We start from the raw sequence: 26,127 nt of genomic DNA on the forward strand, positions 1-26,127 counted from the left end.
ACTAGATAAGTTGAGGTGAGGAGCTAATTGTCTTTAAGTCATTTCCTGACTCAGAAGTCAGCACAAAGCTTGCCCTACCAGAACAGCATGTTCTCTTGTTTGACCCATTCTGGACACTCAAAGAGAAAAGGGCCACTGGGCCACTTTTAGAACCCAAGGAGACAGGAACAAATGAAAGGTTTCTAGACTCTCAGCTCAACCTAAAACAGTGAGGCATATATTTAACGATATGCTTTTTCCTCATTTATTTATATTATATTGAGATTTTCAGCAGAAGCAACAAAAAATGACTATATTTCTATATTTTTGCCTTCACATTCATGCTACTGCCATTAAAAAGTAAAGGAATGGTTTTAATCTTTACCAGTGTGCCATAACCTGTGGAGGGCGCCTTAAATATAAAAAAGTAATGATTTATGTCCTCTTTTGATAGCTTTGACACTTTTGGGAATCTAAGGAAAGGATACTAACAGCAGAAGGTTCTATAAATGAAAAGTTTTCCCTTTTGTTTTTCAAGGGATTTGAAGTGGTCTGTTTCAGATTTTTTTCTTCCCTTTTAGCTGATTTCTCTCTTGACTTTTGCCTCTTTATTGTCCTAGAAAAGTTCCTGGGTCTGGTACCTGATTCATGCGCAGGTAATCAGTGAGGGAGAGGTTCTGGTTTCTGTACCAGCAAACATGCGTGATGGTGTTTGGTCTTTGTCCCTGACCGAGAAGATAGCGAGGAGGAAGCTCTGGCGAGACGGCCGGAGAGCCGAAGACTGAAAGTGTGAGAGAGAAAAGAAAGGGTGCAGAGAGACGGTTAGCATGTTAGTTCAGATAAGGAAGTAGGAGGGAATGAGGGTTAGGGACAATCCAGATCTGTAAAGTAAAAGTTTTAGTGTTAGGCAAAGTTTTCCTGCACACACAATCATGAAGGGAACAGGAGGATACAGGACACCCCAGGAACACAGGGGGAGGAACGGAGAAAACAAACAAACAAAAACTATTAAAATGCTTTAAGGAAAGGCGAAAGACTCGGATCCAGACTGAAGACGCTGCTGTGTGTGTGAAATGAGGTGTGTTTCTGTATGTGGGTGAGAGGAATCCTTCGTCCCAGAGGAGGGGTACCTCCACGGCCAGGCTGTGATCAGACATAGACACACTGGTGTTGCGGTGCCAGCACACATGCATGGTTGTGTTGGCACGATGGTGGGTCTGCTTGTCCAGTGAAGTGCGGGAGGAGTTCATGTCATCCTCCGACTCCTGCTCCAGAGAAACCTCATCAGATGAGCCTGAGGGGGGGGGAGGAGGAGGAGGAAGAGAGGGAGATGAAGGATAACAGGAAGTCGTGCGGAGGAGTGGGATTAACTGTACATTCTAACTTGCTTGTGTTTCCTAGGGAATTTCTATCTATTAGGCTGGACAAAACAAAGAATCACACAGCCAGAGAGATGAGCGGTTTTAGCTCAGGACATGGAGGCCATGAGCTCGGTGGGAACCCCTTACGGTTGGAGTGATCGCTGAGGCCGGTGTCGAGGAAGATGCCAGATTTCTCCTGAGACTTCTTGGCCAGGTCAATGGCGATGTTCAGATCCTCAATCCACTTCCCCATCTCCACCTTAGAGCTGAAATCACAATCAGCACACAGCCTGTGAGATGAGCAGTAGGCAACAGCTTAACACCAACAATCTGAGTCTGACTGTAAAATAAGGAAATAAATCGGCCCTCGGTGATGTGCACAATATTCAAACACTGCACTTAAACAACAAAAGATAGCATAGTACACTTTGAAGCTTTCTGAACTATCATCCAGTTGAACCAGGAAGTGTCTAAAACAATGATACATGAAATTATTTTACAGACTCAGTAGGTACCTTTAAATCTTTCCTGGTTTCCTGCCAATTTCCTTGTTCCTAGTTAACATCACCCAACAATTAAAATGTTTGTGTCTTCACTGGAAAAAAGAACAGTATCTAAAACCTGAGTAACTAAGAAATAAAACCCAAATTAGTGATTATTTTTTAATCGATTACAGTACTCACTGTAGTACTGGGAGAGTTTGAGCAACATTTAAAACGTTAGCTCTGACAGAAGTCATAAACCCAAACATTTGTGCTCTACGTAACAAAGAACTAACAAAAGAAACACAAACAGGTTTGTATAACATTTCTGAATTTTACATTTTGAGTTTAAGAAAAAATATACTGAATTTAGATGACTCTTTTTAAACATGTCTCATTTTAATAAAGTGAGTCCCTTTTATCTTTAACTTGGATGTTCAGTCTTATTTGTGTTCAATCAAACCTTAAAAACACAAAGATAAACACAAGAGTCCTGTTTTGTGGTGGCAGCATCATGCTGTGGGAGTTTCTTTTGGAAAATTCAGGCCAGAAGACGTTGCCTCTGAGAACATTTGGAACCTGAAATCTTTCTTGTGAGTGAAAGGGGTCATATGCTTTTAAGTTCTTCCTTTCCCCATTGATATCATTCAGTTATGGTCAATGGAAGGTGGAACTGCAATGCTTTGGTCTGAATTCCTTGTTAATTTACCCCCCATGTTCCCCTTGTCCTGAGGCGTCTGAGAGCAACTCGTTTTAGTGCGATCTTTTTAATTCTTAAGTAAGCACTTAAGAAAATTGCAGAGCCGTTCACTACTAAATTTTTGGGTACTTAAAAAGTGGATTTTGCATGATATGCCCCCTTTAAATGTGGAAAAAAGTTCTTTAACAGGCTCACCTGGCAGCCACCACGATGGTCCTCTGAGCAGAGTAAATAGTGAAACAGTGCGGGACCGACCACTCGTTTTCACTTTCCTCAACCTATGAGAGAAAAATCACAGCCAAACAAAAGTTAAATGGATTATGCAGTGGCTGTAGCTTCTATACATGTGAGGAATTAATGACGAGAGACAACAAGAAGGGGGGAAAAAAAGACAAAATGACTGATTTTAACTAAGCGAGCTGCCAAAGAACGTGAACAGCAGCTATCGCCTGGAAATAAGGATTGTCAATGGTTACAAAAAAAAACACCCATCATGCTTACACAACCACAACTTATATAAAACCCAACTAATCATTATTTAAAAAGCTGCGACAGTATAGAATCTGTTGATTAAAACATGTTTTTTACTTTGACTTATTCCGTTATTCCAACAATAAGACATAAAACCTAGAAAATATAATTCTCATGCCTTTCCTCATCATTTCGTTAGTTTATTTAAATCCTTTTGTGAGTTTTACTCTCTAAATAAACCAGTAACTGTGGTGGACAGTTGAGTAAAAAGCAGTGATCCCATTTCAAACAGCTAACATGATCATCATCATGTTTAAAAAAAACCAAATGCTCCTGCAAAGATTTGCAGAGACCTGCAGATTTCACGCTCAGTACATTTGTTTGGAAATCGATTCAAGGAAGCTGGAAAAGTTGCATGGCGTAAAGGAGGAAGATTCAAGCCTCAGCTGGAAAACCGTGGGCCTGCAGTCTGTCAGACAGTACTGGATCAAGAACTAGATCTGATCTACAGCTGAGAGAACTGACCTGCACAGGTTACAGGGGCGCACAAACAAGGGGAGGATCACTGCAGTAGTCTAATGCACACCTTCACACCATGCAACCTTTACTTGTTTGAAGTGTGCATGTATAAAATGAACAGACATGTCTATCTGCCTCAAGCAATCTGCTGAATGTGCTCTTGACTTGGTCTACACAGGCATGGGAGAAGGGGGGGCTGGTTTGGGCGGCTATGCTAGCAGAGCTCACTTACCGGTGCATCCAGCACTATGAGCTGCAGCCAGGAGTGAAACAGAAACAGCAACATTAGGAGACCTGCCCCTCTCCTTTTGACACTTTGAAGGTCTGTGTGAAATCCCTAGTCCTATCTGAAAGGCCAGCCTGTGACATTATTCCTCTGACAGCATAGAGTCATGTTGGTGCCTGTATAATAAGTGTAAATTGAGGTAAGGAGAGAAAAAGTTGGAAAAAACTGTAAATTACAGACTCACAATCATGCCATGAAGCGGCAGCTGCCCATGTACTTTGAACTGATTGGTTGCCGTAACACCTTTGCTGGTGTAGAGAAGCATGTCGGAGAACTGAACAGAAAACAGACATCATCAGTTGACCAGGGACTCTGGTTTCATTAGCCAGCTGAAGCAGTGGTAGTTTGCTACCAACCAGGAAGAACATTCTTTGCTGCAGCCCCTTCTTGGTCAGCTTGTACAGACAGCCCTCCCTGATGAACTCCTACAAACGGAGAGAGAGCAGACACAGTCAACATGTGTGTATTTTGCCAGACTCTGCTACCCCCTACCATCTGCTCTGCGTCAGTGCACTCACCCTGCCGGGAGCCGTTAGGTTCTCGATCCCAATCAGGTCTCTCTGCAGCTCGGTCAGCTTCTGGAAGTTCTCCAGCCGAATGAGGCTGCTCTGGAGCTGGTTGGCGATCTCTGCTACTTCCTTCAGGGCTTCTGTAAGGGACGATGGAGGAAGTCAAACTATCAACCGTTGCATGTAGTTCTCCAACAGCGAGCTTTGAAGAAAATGCTCCCTTCATTTCCATTTTTCTCAGTGTGACAGCTTTCTACATAAAGTTTCTACACCGCAATCTTGCTCGTCACAGTTCCACTTGTTTTAAATGTTTTAATTCCCGCTCCGACATTGAAACAGGCAAATTTAGATGAGTTGCTTGTCATTAACCATTTCTTGACTCCCTTACTAGGACATGTTCTTTTGTCTTTCCTAGTTTGAAAGGTGTCTATTTCACGCTACACTGATACACCAGGGAAACATGAGGCAAGAGATTAAAGATTAGAACTCTATCAATACTCTTAGAAAAGTATACATTCAAAATGATTTATTGTATTTATGGAAACTGCTAGCGGTACCATTGAATTTGTAAAAAATAAAAATAAATATTCCACAACTCAGAATAAAAACAAGTTTGGGTGCATTTATAAAGACCTTTGTTTTATTTGCTTTTGTTTTTAAGTCTTTTAAGCATTTTATAGCGTTTCATTTTATTTCAAGGGTTTTTAAACTTTTTTTTTTTTAACCAGTCCTGCCAAAAAGCCTTTCTTTAGCTGCATTTCCTTTGACGGTAGAGTGCTCCATGAAAATAATCCATTGACTGTAGGCGATGAGACGTGGACCACTCACCCTTGCAGTCCTCATAATCACGGTGAGCCGGCGAATAATGCTTGCATAGTCTCTCCAGGATGAGCTTGTAATGCATGAGGCGCTGGATGGGCTTGAGCAGGAATGTGTTCAGGGGTAGGTAGCACACCTTCTGCAGTTCAAACTCTTTGTAGACCGTCTCCAGCTTCTTTAGCCTCTTGGAGGCTTTCTCTAGCTCTGTTAGGACCTCGTCATGCTTCTGCAGGTAGCTGGTGAATTCCTAGGATGAAATCATTTACAAGGCAACGTGTTCAAAGATCTGAGAGGAGCCAGGGTTTTTAAAAGCTAGAAGGGATCGGTACCTTAAGAGCACACATGTTTTTCAGCATCACGTCACCGATCCGCTGGTAATCACCTTTGACGTGTGCATTTGATCGGCCCTCCCTGCCCAAAGAAGGAAGTTTGCAGGTTTAGTCTTTGTCACATTGGCATCAGGCAGGAGCTTAATTAACTGCTGAAACAAAGGGGGCCTACCAGAGAGCCAGCCTCTGGTCCAACTCCTTCAGGAATCCTCGGTGGAACTCGTAGATGGGGTCGATGTTAGAGAAGAGGAGCGTCATGAGGCCTTCAGGCATGGCATTTTCTTTGATCACAGCGCTACGGAACCACTGCGGGCAGCCAGAGGACAAACAACCCACTATTGCACAGAAGAAACTGAAGACGTGCAACATTTTTTAATAGAAATTAAAGTTTCAGGCTAATGAAACTCATGCCATTGTTTTTAATCTGACAAATTCTTGGAAAAAAAAATGAAGAAAATAAAATAAAAAATAGATTTATATTTTGTGTTTTGTACTCTTTGGATACTACCACAGGATCTTATGACACCAAACAGCCAAATATTGGATGAAGATGAAGCTGGCGTGGCCACAACAACTCAACTGTCTGAGATTTTGCTTTGGCTCCACATTTCCTCCATCCTGATTGGAGGTTTAGATATTTTGCTACACAGATGTGAGATGATCAGTTTAAACTGTTGGCTACTCATTTGCTCCACCTTCAACATAAGGAGCAGTAAGCACAGAGGCAATTATAACCAACTCAATAAGAAATACGTTTAAAATCAGATTGGTTCATCAATATAGTTCTGGTCCTAAGTTGAAATGCCGTCAACAGCATTGATAATAATGTTGACCAAAAAAAAAAATCATTTGAATCCTCCATACAATACAGCAAAGAACTTCAGTGATTTAAGAAATAAGTATCTAGCTCCTTAAAAAAGAAGATTGAGCTTTTGGGCAACAATGAAAACTAGCATCATTCTGCGCAGCATTTTAGCCACCGCTCGTACTGATGCTTTACCTCAAGTGGGCAGAAAAATGAAGTGGAATAACTCCAAATTGTTTAACTTGATTTGGGTTCTACTGCAGGATAATGATCCCAAACACAAATCAAAACTGGATTTGTTGTTTATAAACCATTTCTCTTCTGCTATGAAAAGCTTTCAAATATTTGCCAAAACTATACCAGGATCTTGTTGATGGCAACACAAAACGCCTGTTTCCTACGCAGCTTCAGCTTTGTTAAGACAAATTTACACTCAGTGTGGGCGTAGTCTGTGTACATTATTTTTTATGGGATTTGAGGAGATCAACAACAGATTTGAATTTATGCCCCCTACTCTCTTTTTTTTTTTTTGTATTGTCATTCCATCATAAATAGAGAACAGTGGAAAATATATCATTAAAAGCTCCAGCATTCAAACCCATTATGAGCGAATGAATGTAAACCAGTAAAATTACGATAAAAAAAAACATGAAAAACAAATTTCACATCTGTCGCTATCCAGAGAGTAATTTTGAATTTCCTAATTTCAATTCCCCATACTACTCTTCAGAGCCGTCTCGTCCTACATGGATTTCAGAATTCACGTGCTTTCCGTGAATGCTTTTGTTCATGCAGTACATGATTGATGTTTTCTGATCAAGAGTATCACGTTCAGTTGCTCTACTTTGTGTTCAGACAACTAACTCACCACAGTGATGACCTCAAGGTCTTTCAAGTAGGTTCGCTCTGTGGTCAGAATCTCTTTGGCAATGAAGTAGGCCTTGTCGGTGGGATATCGCTGAAGGAAGAAAGGGGGCTTAATTGTAAAAAGAAAAAGATAAACTGATGCCAAAAAAGAAGTACAAAGAACAAGTTAATAATGCTAATGAAAACATGCCTTCTATTATTAAAATCTCAGGAATACAGTGCCTTGCATAAGTATTGATGGGAAGAGGTGCCGACTGATTTCCTGAGAGACACCACACATAATGCTAAAAAAAAAAAAATCCTAGATAAAGCAGCTTTGCTCCTACAGTGCGTGGTGTCCAGTAGACGGCAAACACCACAAACGGATTTCACTCAGGATCATTCTGATGTCAAGCAGGAAATCTTACGAAACCTTCTCAAGATCAAACGTGAGTTCAGAGTAAATAAAGATGGATGATGGGGAGAATAATGGCGATAGTTTATGGACTGATTTTAACAGAGAATAAAAACATGAGAAAAGACGGAAGGTAAAGGAGTGGGGACAGCATGACTGCGGGGCTCTACGTTTGCTGCACTATGATGTGAGCCGAGTTGTTTTCTCAGGGTTTCCCTCTCCTCGCTTTCTGATTAGTTGCAGGTCACATTTAACTCTGTTTGTCATCGGGGAAGATGCTAGGATATCTGAGCAAGACAATCCAACATGTTGAATATCCCCAACATGAGGTCGGAGCTGTCCTGATGTTCTACCGAGCGGACCAGGTCACTCTTAACACAGCACACACGGCAGAAATATCTCTAGTGATTATCTGAAGAGCCACACTGATAGTCAGGGCCTCTCAGAACGGGGAGATTGGGGCAAAAATCAGGCTTAAACTCCTGCTGGGTGAACCAACCATTAGTTTATTTTTGTCCTGGTAAAGATTTTTACACTTCAAACATTTTGTGAAATTTGTTGTGCTGTTTTTATTACTTTTTTTGTCCAGTGAGCACCTTTGACATGATGTCTGTGGCCCAAGTGTCAAAAAGTTTGGTTTAGATCAAACATGTTGATGTGTTAAAGTGGTCCAGTCAAGGTCTAGACCTAAAGCTAATAGAGAATCTGTGACAAAAACATGGAGGGCCACAGATGATCTCCATCCAATCCAACTGAAGCTGAGCAAGTTCTCAAAAAAGGACAGGCGAACATTTTAATCTCTAGATGTGCAAAGCTGGCAGAGACGTGTCCCCAAAGACTTGCAGTGGAAAAAAGAGGCTTCTATAAATTATTGACTCAGGGGGGTTTCACCTCACCTTTTAGGATTTTAATTACTAAAAGTAAATCTAGAACCATGTATCCATTCCTTCCAGTCGATGATTACGCACATCTTTAAATTAGTCTATCACATACAGTTCCAATAAATACGTTTTTTTTGGTTATGGCGTGACAAAATCTAGAAAATCTAAACGGGTCTGAATACTTCTACAGGGCACTGTACGTAAATCAGTGTAAAACTGAAATGAATTTCTGAGGCGTGGGGTTTGGAAGGGGGTGGGGGGGAATACAAGCAGTGTACCTTCCTCCTGCCCTCCTCCTCCTCCTCTAGCTTGGCAGCGCTGCCCACCTCGCTCAGGATGGGGCTCTGCAGCGGAGACGGGGCCTGGCTGGGCAGGCTGAGGGTGGACATCTGGAAGGAAGGCGACAGGCAGAGGGGACCCTTGGAGGTGAGGGGCGAGAGCTGAGGATTGTCCATCACTGAATCTATGGAAGAGGGAAAGTGAAATTAAAAACCAAGAAATGGGTGGTTTGATAGGTCAACTGTCCCAGGTGATGGGAAAAGTGGCGAGTAAAGGCCAAACATCTTTACTCACCACTCACAGGTTAAATCGGAGGCAACCCGACTTTCACTCAGTTTTTCTGAAAACGTTTCAACACCCATCCAGGAGTCTTTGTCTAGGACAGGTGTCGAAACATTTTCAGAACCGATTTAACCTGCTCGCAGCTGCAATGCCCCAGATAACTGAGAATTTGTACACGCATAATCCCAACAGCATTGTAACAACCTTCACATATTAGGCAGTGCATCGTCAAATAGCAACGCTAACCCTGACAACACGATTAGCTCTTTTTGTTTCCCCTCGTGAGAACAACACAGCAGAACATTACAAGCAAATCGCTTGCCTAATCTCTCTCCCTCTCTTTCACACACTCACAATATGACAGAAGAGCTGCAAATCAGACCGTTTTAACGGTTCCCACACCGTTTAAACCCAGTCATTGTTTCGAAAACCTCCCTTGGAAAAAAAACGATTAACTGTAGCGTATACAAGCCTTTCTCCATTTCAAAGAACTGGCTCAACAGCTTCTGCTCTGGCCGTTAGCTTCTGCACACAACAAACTTTGCAGACAAAAAAAAAAAATCCTTCCATTCTTATAACTGAGTGACAGATCAACACAGCTGGTCTTCCACTGCTAAAACGATTGGGAGTGGGGTGGAGGGGGGGGGGCACTTTAGGGAAGACAAGAAAAAAACAAAAACACAGGAATCGCTATTCGACCCGGAAATAATTGCTCAAGCAAAAGCTCATCAGGAATGTTGCTTCTCTGCAGGGCAAATAGGTTGTTTATACGGAGCGGCCTCAGGGACCGACACAAGGAGGGAGAGAGAACAGACATCAGGCTCCTCAGAAAGGGGACGGGGGTTTGCTGTGGAATGACTTGGCACACGGCCTGCCTAAACAACGAGCAAACACACACACACACACACACACACACACACACACACACACACACACACACACACACACACACACACACACACACAGCTGGATTTAAGCTGTGGAATCTGATGTACGGCGCCACCCCCAACTACATGTGGTCTGCTGCATCAAATGAAAAACAGGGAAAACTACAGTTTGTGTAAGTTTGCTAAGGGATCATAAGGCGTTCTTTTCCAGCACTATCCGGACAGGGAACGTCCCGGAAAAAGAGCAGGAATTACAAAAAAAAGGGACTGGGTTTAAAGGTGGTACAGCTCATTTAACTTGGGAAACTTCTGAGAAGTGAAGCGATGGGCAGTTTTATTTTGCATTACTTAAACACTGTTAATATAGAAACAACTTCTATCCTGACTCCAAATGAAAGGGTGGATGAGGCACAATGGCTTTTCCATGACCCAGATGAATAAACTCTTGTCTAACATGACAAACAAATGAAAGGAATAAATCGCTGCTGTGCCTCTGACTTCAGTCTGATTTGCAAAAAGAATTTTAAGTCTGACATTCATGGTACCCAAAAGTGATTCCTTTATTCTTGAGAATAAAACATACAAACATTAAGTACAGGTTGATGATGGCTAAGTTTAAATACACACAGGATTAGGTGATGATTACTTGATGACTAAGTGCAGTTAGCTGGTTATTACCATGACCCCAATGCAAATCGGGTAAGTGGGGGAAGAAAACAAAAATTATACGGAAAAATAGTAAAATAGAAAAAAACAAAGAGAAACCCCTTCATCTCGTCAGACAACAAAGTTTCCTGAAGCTAAATAATGAGCTGGAACTGTCCCCACGTCTTCCTGCACAGGATGGAAATGCACTTCAGGCTTGTTTCACCCAGCCACTATCCAACAAAATGACAACAGATGAGCACTTTATGGCCGTTTTAAATTCACTACTAAAGAAAGTATCCTAATGGTCGGGTCCCATTTAGCACAAGAGTTGTTGGAATTATTCCATAAGGGAGAAACCCACACCTGAGATAAAGACCTACTGCATGAAAGCACTTTAGGCACCATAGCGCAATTGAGGCAGAAAGGAGGCTCTGAAACATGTTCAGGAAGAGAAAACTGAAATAAAACAATCTAAAACTCAAATTTGCAATTCAATCTTTTTGATTTTAACTGTACAAAACAGATCGTTATGACTGATACAGAACCAAAGACAGGACTGAGCCGCCCTGGAGTCTAGAAAAGAAAAGAGAACAACTCCTGTTATTCTATTGATGGTTGAAAACCTTGGTTCTCATACCTCACAGAAAAAAGTAACAAATATATCTGGTTTATGTGCAAAACTCTGCTTCCTTTCAATAAGCTGAATACTTAGTTGTTTTAGTACCTATAATCTGTTTTGATGAAATTAGCCAAAGCACGCATGAAGTTAGAGCTCTGGGAAAAAAAAAGATGGGGAAAAAAATGATTAATGTACAAAAACGGGTTCTACAATATGAAAAATCTCAAGAGCACATTACCTTCTTCACTCTAGCTTTCATTAATTATGGAGCTAAAATGTACTATATACTATTAAAAAAACAATTAAAATGATACATTCATCTCATATAAAGTGGTATTAGCAGTTTACTTTATGGCTCAAGAGCACAAGGGTTACATTCTATTATTTATCTGAACATGAAGCCTTATGGTTAACCGACATGATGCTAAGAAATAATGTCCAGACATAACCTGTGCAACATCCATTTCAGCCAGCAGGTGTCAGTAAGACACAGAAGTGAAACTAAAAACAGACCGTTTTTTTAAATAAAGGAGGCCCTTACCAATAAAAAAAACCACCAATAAATCACTGAATGTGCTCAACTAAATGTTTCACTTTTCACCCTGAGTCTAGATGTTTGATTACAGACAGATAAAAGTTTAGAAAGCGCTCATTGAAGAAATAGGAGATATATATATATATATTTTCAAGAACCTAGGCACTGGGTAATAATTAGCTTTAACCAATTAGCTTAGATTCTTTGTCTTTATCGTAATTATAGAAATTGTGTTAGTGTAAAACCATATCACTTTATGCCAGCAAAGACATAATGTCTGCAATACTTTAATAAAAATGTAAAAAATGTGTAGAAAATGTATAAAAGAAAATGTCAGGGACCAGACTGGAATCTGCCTATTTTTGTCTGTAAATAAACTACATATAGTAGATTGAAACAAATAATCCTTAAGTTATTTTGGTAAAAAAAAAAAAAAAAACAATGCCATGAAAATGATCAGAACATGTTACATGAGAAAAGTAAAAAAGTTAAGTCCTCTTCTTAAATGGCAGAGCTTCTAAAATCTTATATTACTCTTGATGCTGCACCACAGCACAAAGGCAAAGTGCTTTTAGGGGTTTACATCTTAATCTGTTGGGATCCGGGGGGGTCTGCCAGTGCCAGGGCCTGCAGGTTGTGGCACTGAAGCAGAAAGCCCTCTATTCCACTACTTCCTGTCAGAGGGTTACTATAAAACAGATCCTGCTCAGGAGGAAGGCTGCTGTCAAAGCCCCAGTCAGAGTCTGAATCTGAGCTGCCGTTCCCAGAGCCCTCAGTGGCAGTGGGAGGGTAGCTGAGCTGCTCCAGCTGCTCCACCAGGTCACTGAACTGTGCGGCGGAGCTGCTCTCAGAGCGTACAGAGTATGCTGGGAAGTTGACCATGGAGCTCGCCTCTGACTGGATATCAGAGCCTGGCAGGCGAAGTGAGGACGAGTCAGGGACCCCATAGCCCACTGACAGGGACTCGCCAGCAGAGCTCAGCCCCAGGTTGTCCAAGGAGCTACACTCGGAGCGATTATTTACCAACGAACTGGTCTCAGAGTGCCCAACAAGGCTTTCTGGAAACGCACTGATATTCCCATTCAAGTCCTCAATTCCAACACTAAACATCCTACTTTTGCTGGTGTCAGGCCCCTCCGCAAAATCTACCTGGTCTACTTTCTCCTCATCAAGCCCAAAGGAGTAGGCCTCCGCCCCTCCTCCATAAAAAGAGATTTCAGTGGGATCATCATCAATGAACTCCTCGGACACCTGCAGAGGTGAGCCGGACATTGACAACATGGCGTTCTGCTTTGTCCTCAATAGTTCTGCCTCAAATGCCTCAGGTGAAAGAGCTCCCTTCAGCTTCCCTCTACCCCCATCGAGCGAGCATCCGGTTCCCCTTCTCCCACCATGCTCATTAAGCTCATTGTCATTTTTGTAGGACTGTGACTGGGATGTGGCGCTCTCTAAACACACAAACATGGGGCTGCAGTGTCCTGCCGCCTGGTTGCTAGGGGCACCTTGAAACGAGAAGGGAGATGGGGGAAGAGCCTTGACTTGGTCTTCCTTCGGAGGGCTGGAGGGTCTAGCTGCTCCCAGGGGGTGCTGTAGCGGCGGCGGCGGCTGCTGCTGCTGGGGAGGTGCTGGAGACTGGCTCAGTACGGATACAGGTTGGTGCTGAGGTGGCAGCTCCGTTTGTGGGAAAATCCTGGTCATGTGTGCGGGGGGGAAGGACTCAGTGGTGGAGCATGGGAACCTGGGACTGTCACTGAATGACAAGATCTGAGAACAAAGGGAGATCGAAGGACAAGACCAGGGCAAGAAAATGTATAGATTGAAGGCGACAGAGAGAGGAAAAAAATGCATTTGGATTAGTTTATCAACTCTGGCCGTCTCTGCTTCACATGTAGACAGGAATAAATTTAGCTGTTTACCTGTTTTGGCACATCAGATGTATAGGAGCGAGCAGACATTCTTACTTTACTGTTCCTCCTACGGGAAGACAGACCTCGGTGTTAGAATAATAATTTCTCTGGAAATAGTCATATGGAAAACAGGGGATATGACTGGCGGTGTGCACGTCCAGTCAGACGCGTACACACACACTCATCATAGGCATGGCTGTCATCATTAACGCAGTAGTGTCCAAACCTTCTCCCATGTGGATGAAAATCACCATGATCAAAGTAGTCACAGGCCAAGAAAATTTGTTTCTTCTCTTGTTAAAATGGCAAAATACTTCAAATACTTTTCTTAGCTGTTCAATAATAACTAGAATTGGCAATATTTTAATGAAATGAACACATTTGTGGAAAGGAATGTGTGAATCATTCGCTTTGTTTTGATGGATATTTTTTATGCGCATTGTAAAGTATCCGTTAAAGGTTGATGGAAACGGCAAAATCCACAACAACTTCCTTAACTTCACAAAAAACTATTTCGGCTCGCCTGAGATGGTTTTTGGCTTTTTAGAAAAGGGTCGATGCGCAAAATGGATGATGGAAAAACATTTACCTCACATGACCGATCAGCTGATTCCACTGTCGAAAGAAATGCATTTCTTTCTCTACGTCTTCGACAGTAACATCACCAACACTGGTTGATGTGACAGAACAATGACAGCTTGACTGATAAGCGACACATTCCTGAAAACATCTCCATTTTTCTGTTTATTACAGCCGTGTGTAACGTCAACTTCTGAAGAACTTACATTTTGTATTTCTTGGTTAATTTACTCCAAACCGGCAGAGGGAAACACGCCTAATTCACTTTTTTCCCCCTTTTTTGCAACATTTTAAACAGTCGCTCAAAATTTGTATGACAATTAGATGAAAACATAACTATTGTAGAACTGAAACATAAGATTTTTTATGTCTTGCTCGGCAAAAAAAACAAAACAGAATTAGGGTCACTGTTTCTTCACAGAAAGACTTGCTGTATTTAGCTATGTTTAATGAAAGGATAAGTGAAAGTCACTGCTCTTTGATCTATTTACTATGAAATTAAAATGATTGACATTTTCCATTTTAAGACTTTAATCCACCCCAATTTATACCAAGGACCACAAATGGCCCCTGGGCAATTTAAACACCCCCAATTTAAGTTTATTTGCATGTGGCCAAGTTATGAACACAGTCCTTATTGATATTTGGCTAATGTGCTTTATGTGACAACAGTGGCACAGCAGCTTGGGAGTATTTTAAAAGGGTTCATGTGGGATCTTGAGGAAGGAAGCTTAAATCTTAGACAGACCCCAAAACATTTATACCCCAGGCAGATTAAAGTTTAACGTTATGTTTTAAAAAAAAAAGTCTTCGGACAGAAGGCAGTATTAATGTTCATACTGACCTAACTTTACTGTTACAGACAATCTGTGGAGGGAGCTAAAGATTATGGCGTTTCAACTTCCCAGACTTGAAGCTTATCACCAACGATAAATTGTGAAAATACCAGAGGAAATATGGAAAAAGCTAGTCAGCTGATGTAAAGAGGGGGTGATTGCCAATATTTTTCAGCAATTATTGAGAAAGACATGTGATTCTGTACATACCATTGTTTTAGCCACAATGCAAATAAAATACATTCCTTTTTAATGTTGTGTCATGATGTTCTGAGAAGTGTCTGACTTGCTTCTTATCAAGAACAAACATCTTGGCTGTAGGAAAATATCAACTAAATCTGCAAGAGGTATGAATCGTTTTGGTCTGAACTGTAGCCCGTTTCCTCCATTCCAGGAATAGGTTTGTTGTGTTTGGCATCATTGTTCAAGTTTGAATCATCTAGTGGTTGACATGTAATTGGAATAATTTGGAGGTGATCGCTCTTCATTATTTCACTCACTGCACTGAACCAGAACCAGCTGCAGCAAAATCAGCCTGATGCTGCCACCATGATGCTTGGAAGTTATTAATTTTCTGACCATAAGGAGGACTGATTATAAGGCACTAAATATTCTTCCCAAGTGTGTAATATCACTCCGCCCCTTCATGATAGCTCTGTATCCGTCTCTGTCTGGAGGACAGAGTAGTTGGACAACATTAAGCCAAAATAAACTTAACTTTTATATTGAATTAACTTACTAGGTTTATTGTAGCTAGCGGGTACTCCAGGCGTGGGCTGCCTAAAGGCTCCCACATATTCGGCCGTACTGAGCGCATACTGTGAGCTGAGCGGAGTCTGCTCTGACTCTCCGTGGAAGATTTACCCTTCATAGTGGAGCACAGAGTGTGCCTCGAGTACGCGCGGACCTCCATGGAGTGAACTACACCCGAGTGTGTGGGGGCCTTTACAGGAAGGCGCTTCTAGTTTAGACATTACAGTCAGGCAGTTTTGTAGACAGCTCAGCACTCCGATCAGGTAGTGACACAGTGTACCGTAATGCTGTGAATATGCATTGAGCGAAGCGGCTTCGTTGCTAACCAAAGTCGTACTTACACATTTCAACAATGTTTTTAGCGCATTATACCTCATAAAATCGGTCAGTAAGCACAACTTTAATTATATATGAGGCGCACCGGATTATATGATGCACCATCAATTTTTGAGAAGATTTAAGGATTTTAAGTGCACCTTATAGTCGGGTAAATACTGTAGTTATTATCAAAAGCTTCCCCTTTACTCCTTTGAACGTACTTCTTGTCAATGTGTCCAAACAGCTCAAACTGTATCCCTCCTGATCATAAACTATTTCTTAAATAGCATTTGGCTTCTCCACGCAGCCAGCTACAAATTTCAGTCAGGTCTAAAGTTATCAATTTTAAAGCAGGGTCTTCTCTCTTAACAATGATTCCACATCCATCCATCCATCCATCGTCTTCCGCTTATCCAGGGTTGGGTCGCGGGGGTAGCAGCTTCAGTCTGGAGGTCCAGACGTCCCTCTCCCCAGCCACTTGGGCCAGCTCCTCAGGAGGAATCCCAAGGCGTTCCCAGGCCAGCCGGGAGACATAGTCCCTCCAGCGTGTCCTGGGTCTTCCCCTGGGCCTCCTCCCGGTGGGACGTGCCCGGAACACCTCACCAGTGAGGCGTCCAGGAGGCATCCTGACCAGATGCCCGAGCCACCTCAACTGGCTCCTCTGGACGTGGAGGAGCAGCGGCTCTACTCTGAGTCCTCCCCGGATGACTGAGCTCCTCACCCCATCTCTAAGGGAGAGCCCAGACACACTACGGAGAAAACGAAAGTTACGTATGTAACTACGGTTCTATGAATCCCGGATGACCGCCAGAGGCGGTGCTGAAAGCACTGAATGTTCCCTTCGAGCATGCGCAGTTCGAGTAATTATACCAACAGAGTCACACCTGTGACGCCGGATGACCACTCGGAGGCTATATAGCCTGCTGTCATCCTTGGCTCTGTTCCTACAGAATCTTCTCGCAGAAGCAAGGATTCTGAGTGACAGAGAAGCTCTGGCGGTCATCCGGGATTCATAGAACCGTAGTTACATACGTAACTTTCGTTCTATTTCATCCCTCCTGACCGCCAGAGGCGGTGCTGAAAGCACTGAATGACTAATGCCAACTATGTCACAAGGAATCCTGAGCACATACCTCACTGAGAGGGCCCAGCAGAACCTTGTAAAAGGACCTGACCCAGTGGATGAGGGACAGTCACATTGACGTTGTAGAACCTCGTGAAGGTGGTCGGGGAAGCCCATGATGCAGCAGCACATATTGCTTCCAGAGGGACCCCTCTCAAAGCCGCCCAGGAAGCAGAGACGCTCCTGGTGGAATGTGCCCTCACCCTGACTGGCAGGGAGCGGCGACCTACAGCGTAGGCGTGGCAGATGGCACTCACTATCCAATGAGACAGACGCTGCTTGGAAAGAGGGTAGCCTAACCTCGGACCCCCATAACACAAAAAAAGCTGGTCTGAGCGTCTTAGACTTGCGGTGGCAGAAATATATGCTTCCAATGCCCTTACTGGGCACAATAACTCAGACCCCTCGGTTGCACCTGACTGGGGCTGAAACCGAGCCAACTGCAATGGCTCGTTACGGTGAAAAGAAGACAACACCTTAGGCACAAATGCAGTATTAGGCCACAGGGTAACACCGGAGTCATCTGAAGCCCACCTGATACATGTAGGGCTGACAGAGAGAGCATGTAACTCACTGACTCTCTTAGCCGACACGATAGCCAACAGAAAGGCGGTCTTGCAAGAAAGCCACTTGAGGTCCGCTTGTGCCAAAGGCTCGAATGGAGGATGGCACAGGGCCGCAAGAACCAATGGTAGGTCCCAATCGGGCACTCGTGGAGCCGGCAGCGGGCGTAACCTACGAGCACCGCGCAGAAAAAGAGAGACCAGATCATGGCGCCCTACTGTACGGTCGTTGACAGGTAGGTGACGACATGAAATTGCCGCAACATACACCTTAAGGGTCGAAGGAGAGCGGCCCTTATCAAGGAGAGACTGGAGGAACTCCAGAATTGTGGGCACCGAGCAGGTAACCGGATTCTCATTGTGGGCAGAGCACCACTGAGAAAAAAGACGCCATCTGTTGTCATACTGCAGCCTAGTGGAGGGCGCCCTAGCACTCAAAATGGTGTGTCTGACAGGTTCTGAACACCCAGTCAGCCTCCCAGGGGCCAGACCCACAGCTGGAGACGTTGAGGGTTGGGGTGCCATATCTGTCCCCCCAACTGAGACAGCAGGTCCCTCCTTGTTGGAAGACGCCATGGAGTACTGAGACACAGACTCCGAAGCAGCGGGAACCATGGGCGTGCTGGCCAGAACGGAGCTACCAGCAACACCCTGTGGCCTCCCTCGAGAACCCTCCGTAGAGTAGGCCAAATCAGCGAGAGGGGTGGAAAGGCATACAGGAGAACCTGTGGCCATGGATGAGCCAGCGCATCCTGGCCCAGTGCGCCCCCGACCCCTGTCAGGGAATACCATAGGGGGCACTGGGTTGACTCCTCTGTGGCAAACAGATCTACCTCTGCCTGGCCAAAGAGGTTCCAGATCTTGCGCACTACGTCGCGGTGAAGAGACCACTCTCCCGGAGCAGGTGCCTGGCGGGATAGAGAGTCTGCAACCTGGTTCTGCCGCCCTGGTAGATATGCTGCGCGCAGGGTGGACAGACGGGGAAACGCCCATTCCAGGAGATCCCTGGACACCTCCAGGAGACGTGCTGACCTGGTGCCTCCCTGGTGGTTGATATGGTAAACAACAGAGGTGTTGTCCGTTCGAACCAACACATGCCGTCCTTCTAGGTGGGGCAGAAGGCACCTGAGGGCCATGTGCACAGCCCGCAGCTCCAGCACGTTTATGTGCTCGGTGCGCTCCCTTGGTCCCCAGAGACCCCGAACCGCTCTGTGTTGCCACACGGCGCCCCAGCCCTTGGGGCTGGCATCCGTGGTGACCACTTCCCTTCGAGACACCACTAACCCCATTGGAACGCCACAGGACAAGAGGGTCCTGTCCTGCCAATGAGCTAGGGCACGGAGGCACAGCCTCGTCACCATGAGCCTGTGACGTCTGTGCAGCCTGGCATCTAGGTGAAAGCTGTTGAGCCACCGCTGCAAAGGGCGCAGAAGGAGCAAACCCAAGGGCACGACACGAGTGACCGATGTCAGTTTGCCCAGCATTCGCAGGAAGATGCTGTAAGGAAACTGCCTGCCCAGCCTGAATCGACCGACAAACTGGAGTATGTCGTCCACCCTGCGAACAGACGGACGGGCCTTCATGGTAGTGGAGTCCAGATGCATCCCAAGAAAGGTGGTTGTCTGAGATGGAACCAGACAACTCTTTGCAAGGTTGACTTTGAGGCCCAACCGTGACACCTGTAGAAGAAGCCGGGACGTATCCCGAGAGGCAGCTACCTGAGTGGGAGCACAGAGAAGCCAGTCGTCCAGGTATGGCAGAATCCTTACTCCGGAGGCCTGCAGAGGAGAGAGGGCCGCTTTCACGCAACGAGTAAACACCCTCGGGGAAAGGGAGAGCCCGAATGGGAGCACCCGGAATTGCCAATGGCGACCCTGAAAAGCAAACCTGAGAAAGCGGCGATGTTCTGCCGCAATAGGTACATGGAAGTAGGCATCTGTCAGATCTACTGACGTAAACCAATCCCCTGCCACGACAGTCTGAAGGACCTCTGCTGTGGTGAGCATGTGGAATGGAAGGACTTTCAGGTACTGATTGAGTCCCCTTAAATCTAGAACGGGGCGAAAACCGCCAGTCTTCTTTGCCACGAGGAAGTACGTGGAATAGTAGCCTCTGGGTTGCCGCAGAGGATCCACAGCCTCGATTGCTCCCTTGGCTAGGAGGGCGGAAAGCTCCTGGTCTAGTGCGAAGGATTTCACCGGGTCGGTGATAATGGTCATTTTGACCCGGTGTGAGAGAGGGGGCCGCCGTCGGAACTGGAGTCTGTAGCCATGGGTTAGGGTGGCAACCACCCATGGATCCACAGAGTGAGCAGCCCAGAAACGTAGCTGCTGATGGGAAAAATGTCCGACGGCTGGCCCGGTGGCGTCATCTTCTATCCCCTCGGCCTCTGGGAGCCCTGGGGGGAGGACGTCCAGGATCTGAGGCCCGGGTCGGTCTAGCTGGGCGGCCGACTGGCCTACGAAAGTCCCTGCTGGGTCTCTGCCGCAGATCACGGGGATAGGAACCACCAGATCCATCACCAGTCTGAGGCCGTGGCCGAACGCTGGGGGTAGTAGCAGGGCGCCCTGAACGCTGAGGAAAGGGGGGTACGCTCCTGCGAAGGCCAGAAAGCTGCTGGCTGGTCTGACGCGCCTGAATAGTCCGCTCCAGTGCCTCCAGGGCAGCTGACCCAAACAACTCCCCTGGCACGACCGGGACACCCCTGAGGGTCCTACGGCAAGCCTCCGTGAGAGGAGACTGTGCAAGCCAGACCTGTCTACGAGCTTGGACAAGGAATGACATGACTCGACCGAGCTCTCTGGTCATCAGCGCAAAGGCCTGCAACGCTGCGTCACTAAAGCCAACCGCTGCAGCTGCACCACCAGCATCCTGAACGGATGTAGAGAGGGCGAACATGAGGTGCGCCAGGGAGTTGCCAAGACGTCCCGCACGCGCTCCTGCATTGTATGCCTTACACAAGAGGTCATCTGTAACCCGGCATTGAGTCCGTGGGCACCTGACCTCAGGACGTAGGGCCTCATCTGGTGACACAATCAGTGAAGCAACAGCTGGTTCAACTGCTGGCATACGGTCCAGGCCGGCTTTCACCGACTCGTGCATGGCAGCCAACACCCGGCCGTCTGAGGAGAGCCGTGATAACGCTCTCGGGTCCCGCCAGCAAGCGTGCAACTCCTTAAGGTACTCCTCTGATGGAGGTACAGAAAATGGAGTAGGGGCCCGTCCGCGCCTGAAAAAGGCACTCCCGGAGTCGGACACCTCTCCTTGCGGGAGTTCTAGCTGCAGCTGCTTCAGGGCCATGGACATGACATCCCGCATGGAACTGTCACTGGCCTCCCCAACTGCACTCCGGGATGAAAACGACCCATTGTCAGAGGCTTGAGAGGACCCTGCCTCCTCCTCATCTCTGAAATGAGAAGCAGAGGCAGCCAGAGATATGACGTCCTCCTCCGCAACTAGTTCAGGCATGGGTGGGGAGGAGAGCCCAGCCACTGGAAGAGAGGTATCAGACCGATGTGTCTGCAGCAAGGACTTCATCTCTGCCAACTCCGCTGACAACTGTTCCACCCTTGTGGCCAGGCCCTGGTCAAGTTTGGCCCGTCTCCTCCGAGGAGGGGGTGCTGAGACCGCAGACCCACCACGGCGCTTAGAACGCCTGGGGGGATCCACCTGTCCAGAGGGCGGAAGGTCAGAACCCTCCTGGGGGCACAACTGTGCCAACCGGGCCACCCTCACTGCATGTGGCATGAAACTGCAATTCATGCAGGGGTTCTCGGACAACGCCTCCACAAGGTGCTCATGTCCAAGGCAGGTAGGGCACAGGTCGTGGCCATCCTCTGCCTGGAGGGCAGCCCCACAATCCCTGCAGCTATGGAAGCCATCCATGTCTAAGGTCGGCAATGCTCAACCCAATTAAATGAAAATGCGCTAAAATCGGGAGAGGGGGCGCGAACGCAGCCGTCACCAGTTATGGCAGAGCCAAGAAATAGGCTGCAAACACAAGGAGGCTGATATTGGGAGAGGGGGCGAACACGCTACCGTCACCAGGTATAAAACCAATAAATTAAAGGCGCTAACAACGTTAGCCGTCCTTCGCACTTGAGTAAATCAACTTATTAGTCACACTGGGAGAGGGGGCGAACACGCTGCCGTCACCAGGTATAAACTGGTAAACCAAAAGGAGCTAACAACGTTAGTCGTTTTTTTTTTTTTTTTTTTTTTTTTGACCTCGGTAAATCAACTTATTAGTCACACTGGGAGAGGGGGCGGACACGCTGCCGTCACCAGATATAAACTGGTAAACCGAAATGGGCTAACAACATTAGCCGTACTTCACACTTGAATAAATCAATTTATTAGTCACACTGGGAGAGGGGGCGAACACGCTACCGTCACCAGGTATAAAACCAATAAATCAGAGGCGCTAACAACGTTAGCCGTCTTTTACACTTCAGTAAATTAACTTAGTCACACTGGGAGAGGGGGCGAACACGCTGCCGTCACCAGGTATAAACTGGTAAACCGAAATGGGCTAACAACATTAGCCGTACACAACTTCGGTAAATGATTTTGGTCGCACTGGGAGAGGGAGCGAACACGCTACCGTCACCGGTATAAACTGATAAACCAAATAACTAACAACGTTAGTCGTCTTTAGACCTCGGTAAATTAACTTATTAGTCACACTGGGAGAGGGGGCGAACACGCTGCCGTCACCAGGTATAAACTGGTAAACCGAAATGGGCTAACAACATTAGCCGTACACAATCAACAGCCCCAGCTGTAGGTAACAGGGTAACGAAAAGCCGTGAGCTGGGAGAGGGGGCGCGAACGCTACCGTCACCAACAAACAGCTTACTTACCTTCCAAAGAACTTCCACAATCAACCCGTTGCAGCCCTGGGAGGGCGGAGGAAAAACCGCAACTCCGCGCGTTGGGGCGTCACACAACGGGGAAGTTAGCGAACCGCTTGCGAGAAGAAAAAAGGAACAGAGCCAAGGATGACAGCAGGCTATATAGCCTCCGAGTGGTCATCCGGCGTCACAGGTGTGACTCTGTTGGTATAATTACTCGAACTGCGCATGCCCGAAGGGAACATTCAGTGCTTTCAGCACCGCCTCTGGCGGTCAGGAGGGATGAAATAGAACTCATTTCAGCCGCTTGTATCCGGGATCTCATATGATTCCACATACACACACAAAAAATGGTTTTAGAATGGATAAAGCAGGTGAATGAATGACTCCTGGAATGAACCTTGCAAACCCAAGACCTCAACCCAGTTGAAAATTTGCAGACCATGTTTCCAAGAAAGGCATTTGCCAGAAAAGTAGGCAATTTAGATTAGCTTTACCAATTCTGCCAAGAAGATTGCTCAAATATTCTGCCATATTGATGCCAGAGGCTTGTTGACAGCTTTAAAAACCATGTGGCTGAGTTATAACTTACTATGGGACATTAAGCCAAGTAGTTACAGGGCTCATCAACCATGTGTGTATAATTCTGACCCTCAAAAATACAGAAATGATTTCAAACGATAATCTGTGCACATATTCTAATATTGAAAAATCATTGATTATGAGCTGTATATTCGTTCCACTAAAGTAAAAGAACTGTTCAGATGAACATTATTAATTAATGAGCTTTGTGCCCATGGGGAGTGTATGGAAACTTATCACCCTAACTGTATACATACACACACACCTCTATATAAACACACATACCTCTGATAAGGGGTTTTCTTTGCTCCGTTCTCCCGAACATATTCCACAAGCTGTTTCTGGGTCCGTCCACTGGCAGAGAGAATTTTAGATTAAAGTCTCCAAACACATGAAAATTGCTTAGCTGGACAAGAAAGGTCAAGAGTCTTAATGAACAGATAGCATAGATGACAGTCCAAGTGAGCTGCTACCTATATCTGAAGGAGGAACCTCGTGTGAAGAGGATTGCTTTGGTTTTGGGCTCCGGTTGATCAAACAAACGGAAGAACGAATGGTACTCCACGCAGATCTTCCAAAAGTTTTTACACTGGTCTCGACTGGCCATCATAAACTCAAGAATATCTTGATGGGGTCCCTGAAATTAAGATCAACAAGAAACTGCTTGAAAATGACCAGTGACCTGGTCAGATTTACTAGGAACAAGAAATCTGAGATAAAACAGGCTTTTCATGAAAACTTACATGGACTTCTGGGTGGAGTTTGATGAGGAACCGCTTTCTCTTAAAGCTCAGTTTGCGAATCTTGGACCAGTTGAAGGTGTTTATTTTTGTGTTGCCCTAGGTTAAGAAATAATGACAAAAAGACAAACATAAAAGTAAGCCAAGTGGTCACAGAGTGAAGTCCTGCTCAACCATGGTGGCTGGTATCAAAGCACTGCTCACCTGAAACACCTGAAGGCCCATGTGAGCAACAGTCAGATTGATCTTGGTGCCCTCTCGATCAGCTGCTGGGTGGAAGCGGACGCCGTACATTTCCAGTTTTCGTGCAATCTCCAGAATCTGGAAATCCGATTCAGCAGGAGTCTGTCCACTGGTTTTAAAAAGAGACGCATATAAATGTGGCATGTTCACTTCATTTGTGGCATGTTCACTTCATGTTAGATTAACACCCTTTTTATTCAGTGCCATCCTGGTTGCATTTAATTAAACTTTACAAAAAGGCAGCACTAAAATGCAGCACACAAATTCATTTATTAAATCCCTTTTAAGTGATATGATGAGTCAGAAATACTTTGACAGAGTAATTTGCAATGTGATCATCAAGATTTAAATGAATCTGATCTAATCTAAGTTATTTTGCGTGGAGCATCACAACTTGATGACAAAGTACGACACTACAGAATGTTCTAAGCTGGGTTCTACAGCTACATTATGAGCAGCTGGTGACTAACCTTCAGTCAGACTAGTCCAAAAACCACAGACTAGATCAACAGTGACAGGATCAATAGTCTGGACCGTACAGTGAGCTAAAGCAGATTTCTGTTATCTTAAAACAAGGGAAATCTCAAACCCTTCATAGACGTTTGATATTAGGGACTACCTTTGATCTTAGTAACTGTTTCTTTAATGACATTAACTGCAGCATTTTGAAAATAAAAACAATCATTAGATGCATTGTATAGGGTGAGTGAAGAAGCTATTGTGTCACCATTTCCTTTGTCTGCTCCTCCCACTGTTTCTGTTATGCGTGTTTCAGTTGTGTTAGTCATGCAAGAGAATATGCCGTGTGTTTCTATTATCCACGGCATGACATTTAAATTATGTTACAATAAACACTGCTGCAAATTCAGAAGACACGGAGATCCAAAAAAAAATAAAAATACTTTCTCACAAATATAACTTGAATTCAAATCTTAGTCTAAAACTCCATCATTACCAATACTGATTTAATTAAAATCCCAGAAATGTTTGCATTAAAACAAAATTGATTTAGCTTTAAAAGAAATTGTCAAGTGATAATGACTGATAACTGTAAATGTTTGTTGCCATCTTACCACATGGTGTCAAAATCAAATGATATCATGATTTGTATTTCTCTTTGAGCATTAAGAGTTTAACAGGCACGTATAAAAGTAAGTAATTACAGGCAAACAGCCCGTTAGAAACATATCCGTCCCATCATCACTCCATTCTAATTTTGGTCATCCTTTAAGCAGTGAAATCTCCTTACAGCCCTCCCCTGCCCCACTGGCCTTATGGCTAATAGACTAACCAGAGGAAGGGATTAAAGCAGGGAACTCTCTGCTTGTGCTTCCACTCTGGCAACCGAGGAAAGAGATTAGCAAAAGTCTTCAGACAACCCTTAAGTCTTCAGGGCTTTTTTCAACCTGGGTGTTGAATAAAGCCTCTATTGGCCATGAGGAAGAACTGTGCTCCTCTGCAGACTGGTTGTGGGAAAAGTGCTGTAAATGGTTTTGTTAAACTCTAAACCTGGGTGGTGGTGGTGGTGGAATAGACTCATTTTCCATTTCTCAACCCCCTAATAGGGAATCCCATTTGTGAGATAAGATTTTAAAATAGCAACAAAAATTACTCTGATGAAGACTGAATAGGAGGAGGTGAAGCAAGCACTGGCAGGTCTAAAGGTTTCACTTTTTAAAACTAAGCTGCTGTGCCTCAGGCATGCTGATCCATTTAATTCTAGTTGCACTTTTGAAGCAAATGATTCACAGAAAAGTGATAGCTAGTAAAATGATAAAAGTTGTGGCTGACGGGAGGAGAAACAGAAAGAACCTCTGGAGGTTTTCACTGTTGTAGACAAAAAAAAGAAACATAGCAAAGCATGATCTCCCATGTAACACTAAACTGTGAACGAATGAAAGACATGAAAGATGATAAATGCAAAAACAACAAAGACATGAGAAATGATCCCATTGTTCAGGCTGTTACATCTCTCCTG

The 26,127-nt window shown here is 44.9% G+C and overlaps 1 protein-coding gene across 3 annotated transcripts in view; it reads right to left on the minus strand.

The window, feature by feature from the left end:
* farp2 (FERM, RhoGEF and pleckstrin domain protein 2) overlaps positions 1-26,127 on the minus strand; it is a 44,867-nt gene that overhangs the window by 3,152 nt on the left and 15,588 nt on the right. The window contains exons 8-25 of one of the 3 annotated variants that reach the window (XM_036141577.1): positions 24,111-24,258; positions 23,910-24,005; positions 23,640-23,803; positions 23,452-23,520; positions 13,569-13,626; positions 13,155-13,416; positions 8,681-8,865; positions 7,129-7,218; positions 5,628-5,761; positions 5,456-5,537; positions 5,136-5,373; positions 4,317-4,447; positions 4,155-4,223; positions 3,983-4,072; positions 3,745-3,765; positions 2,718-2,800; positions 1,488-1,606; positions 1,110-1,273 (exon numbers count right to left, since the gene is read on the minus strand). In XM_036141577.1, coding sequence (XP_035997470.1) covers positions 1,110-1,273; positions 1,488-1,606; positions 2,718-2,800; positions 3,745-3,765; positions 3,983-4,072; positions 4,155-4,223; positions 4,317-4,447; positions 5,136-5,373; positions 5,456-5,537; positions 5,628-5,761; positions 7,129-7,218; positions 8,681-8,865; positions 13,155-13,416; positions 13,569-13,626; positions 23,452-23,520; positions 23,640-23,803; positions 23,910-24,005; positions 24,111-24,258 — 2,203 coding nt within the window. Of the gene's footprint in view, positions 1-1,109; positions 1,274-1,487; positions 1,607-2,717; positions 2,801-3,744; positions 3,766-3,982; positions 4,073-4,154; positions 4,224-4,316; positions 4,448-5,135; positions 5,374-5,455; positions 5,538-5,627; positions 5,762-7,128; positions 7,237-8,680; positions 8,866-13,154; positions 13,417-13,568; positions 13,627-23,451; positions 23,521-23,639; positions 23,804-23,909; positions 24,006-24,110; positions 24,259-26,127 lie in introns of all 3 variants that reach the window. The other 2 variants (XM_036141576.1, XM_036141578.1) reach the window with 2 other exon arrangements.

The sequence above is a fragment of the Fundulus heteroclitus genome, chromosome 9 (assembly GCF_011125445.2).
Source record: "Fundulus heteroclitus isolate FHET01 chromosome 9, MU-UCD_Fhet_4.1, whole genome shotgun sequence".
Taxonomy (NCBI): Eukaryota; Metazoa; Chordata; class Actinopteri; order Cyprinodontiformes; family Fundulidae; genus Fundulus; species Fundulus heteroclitus.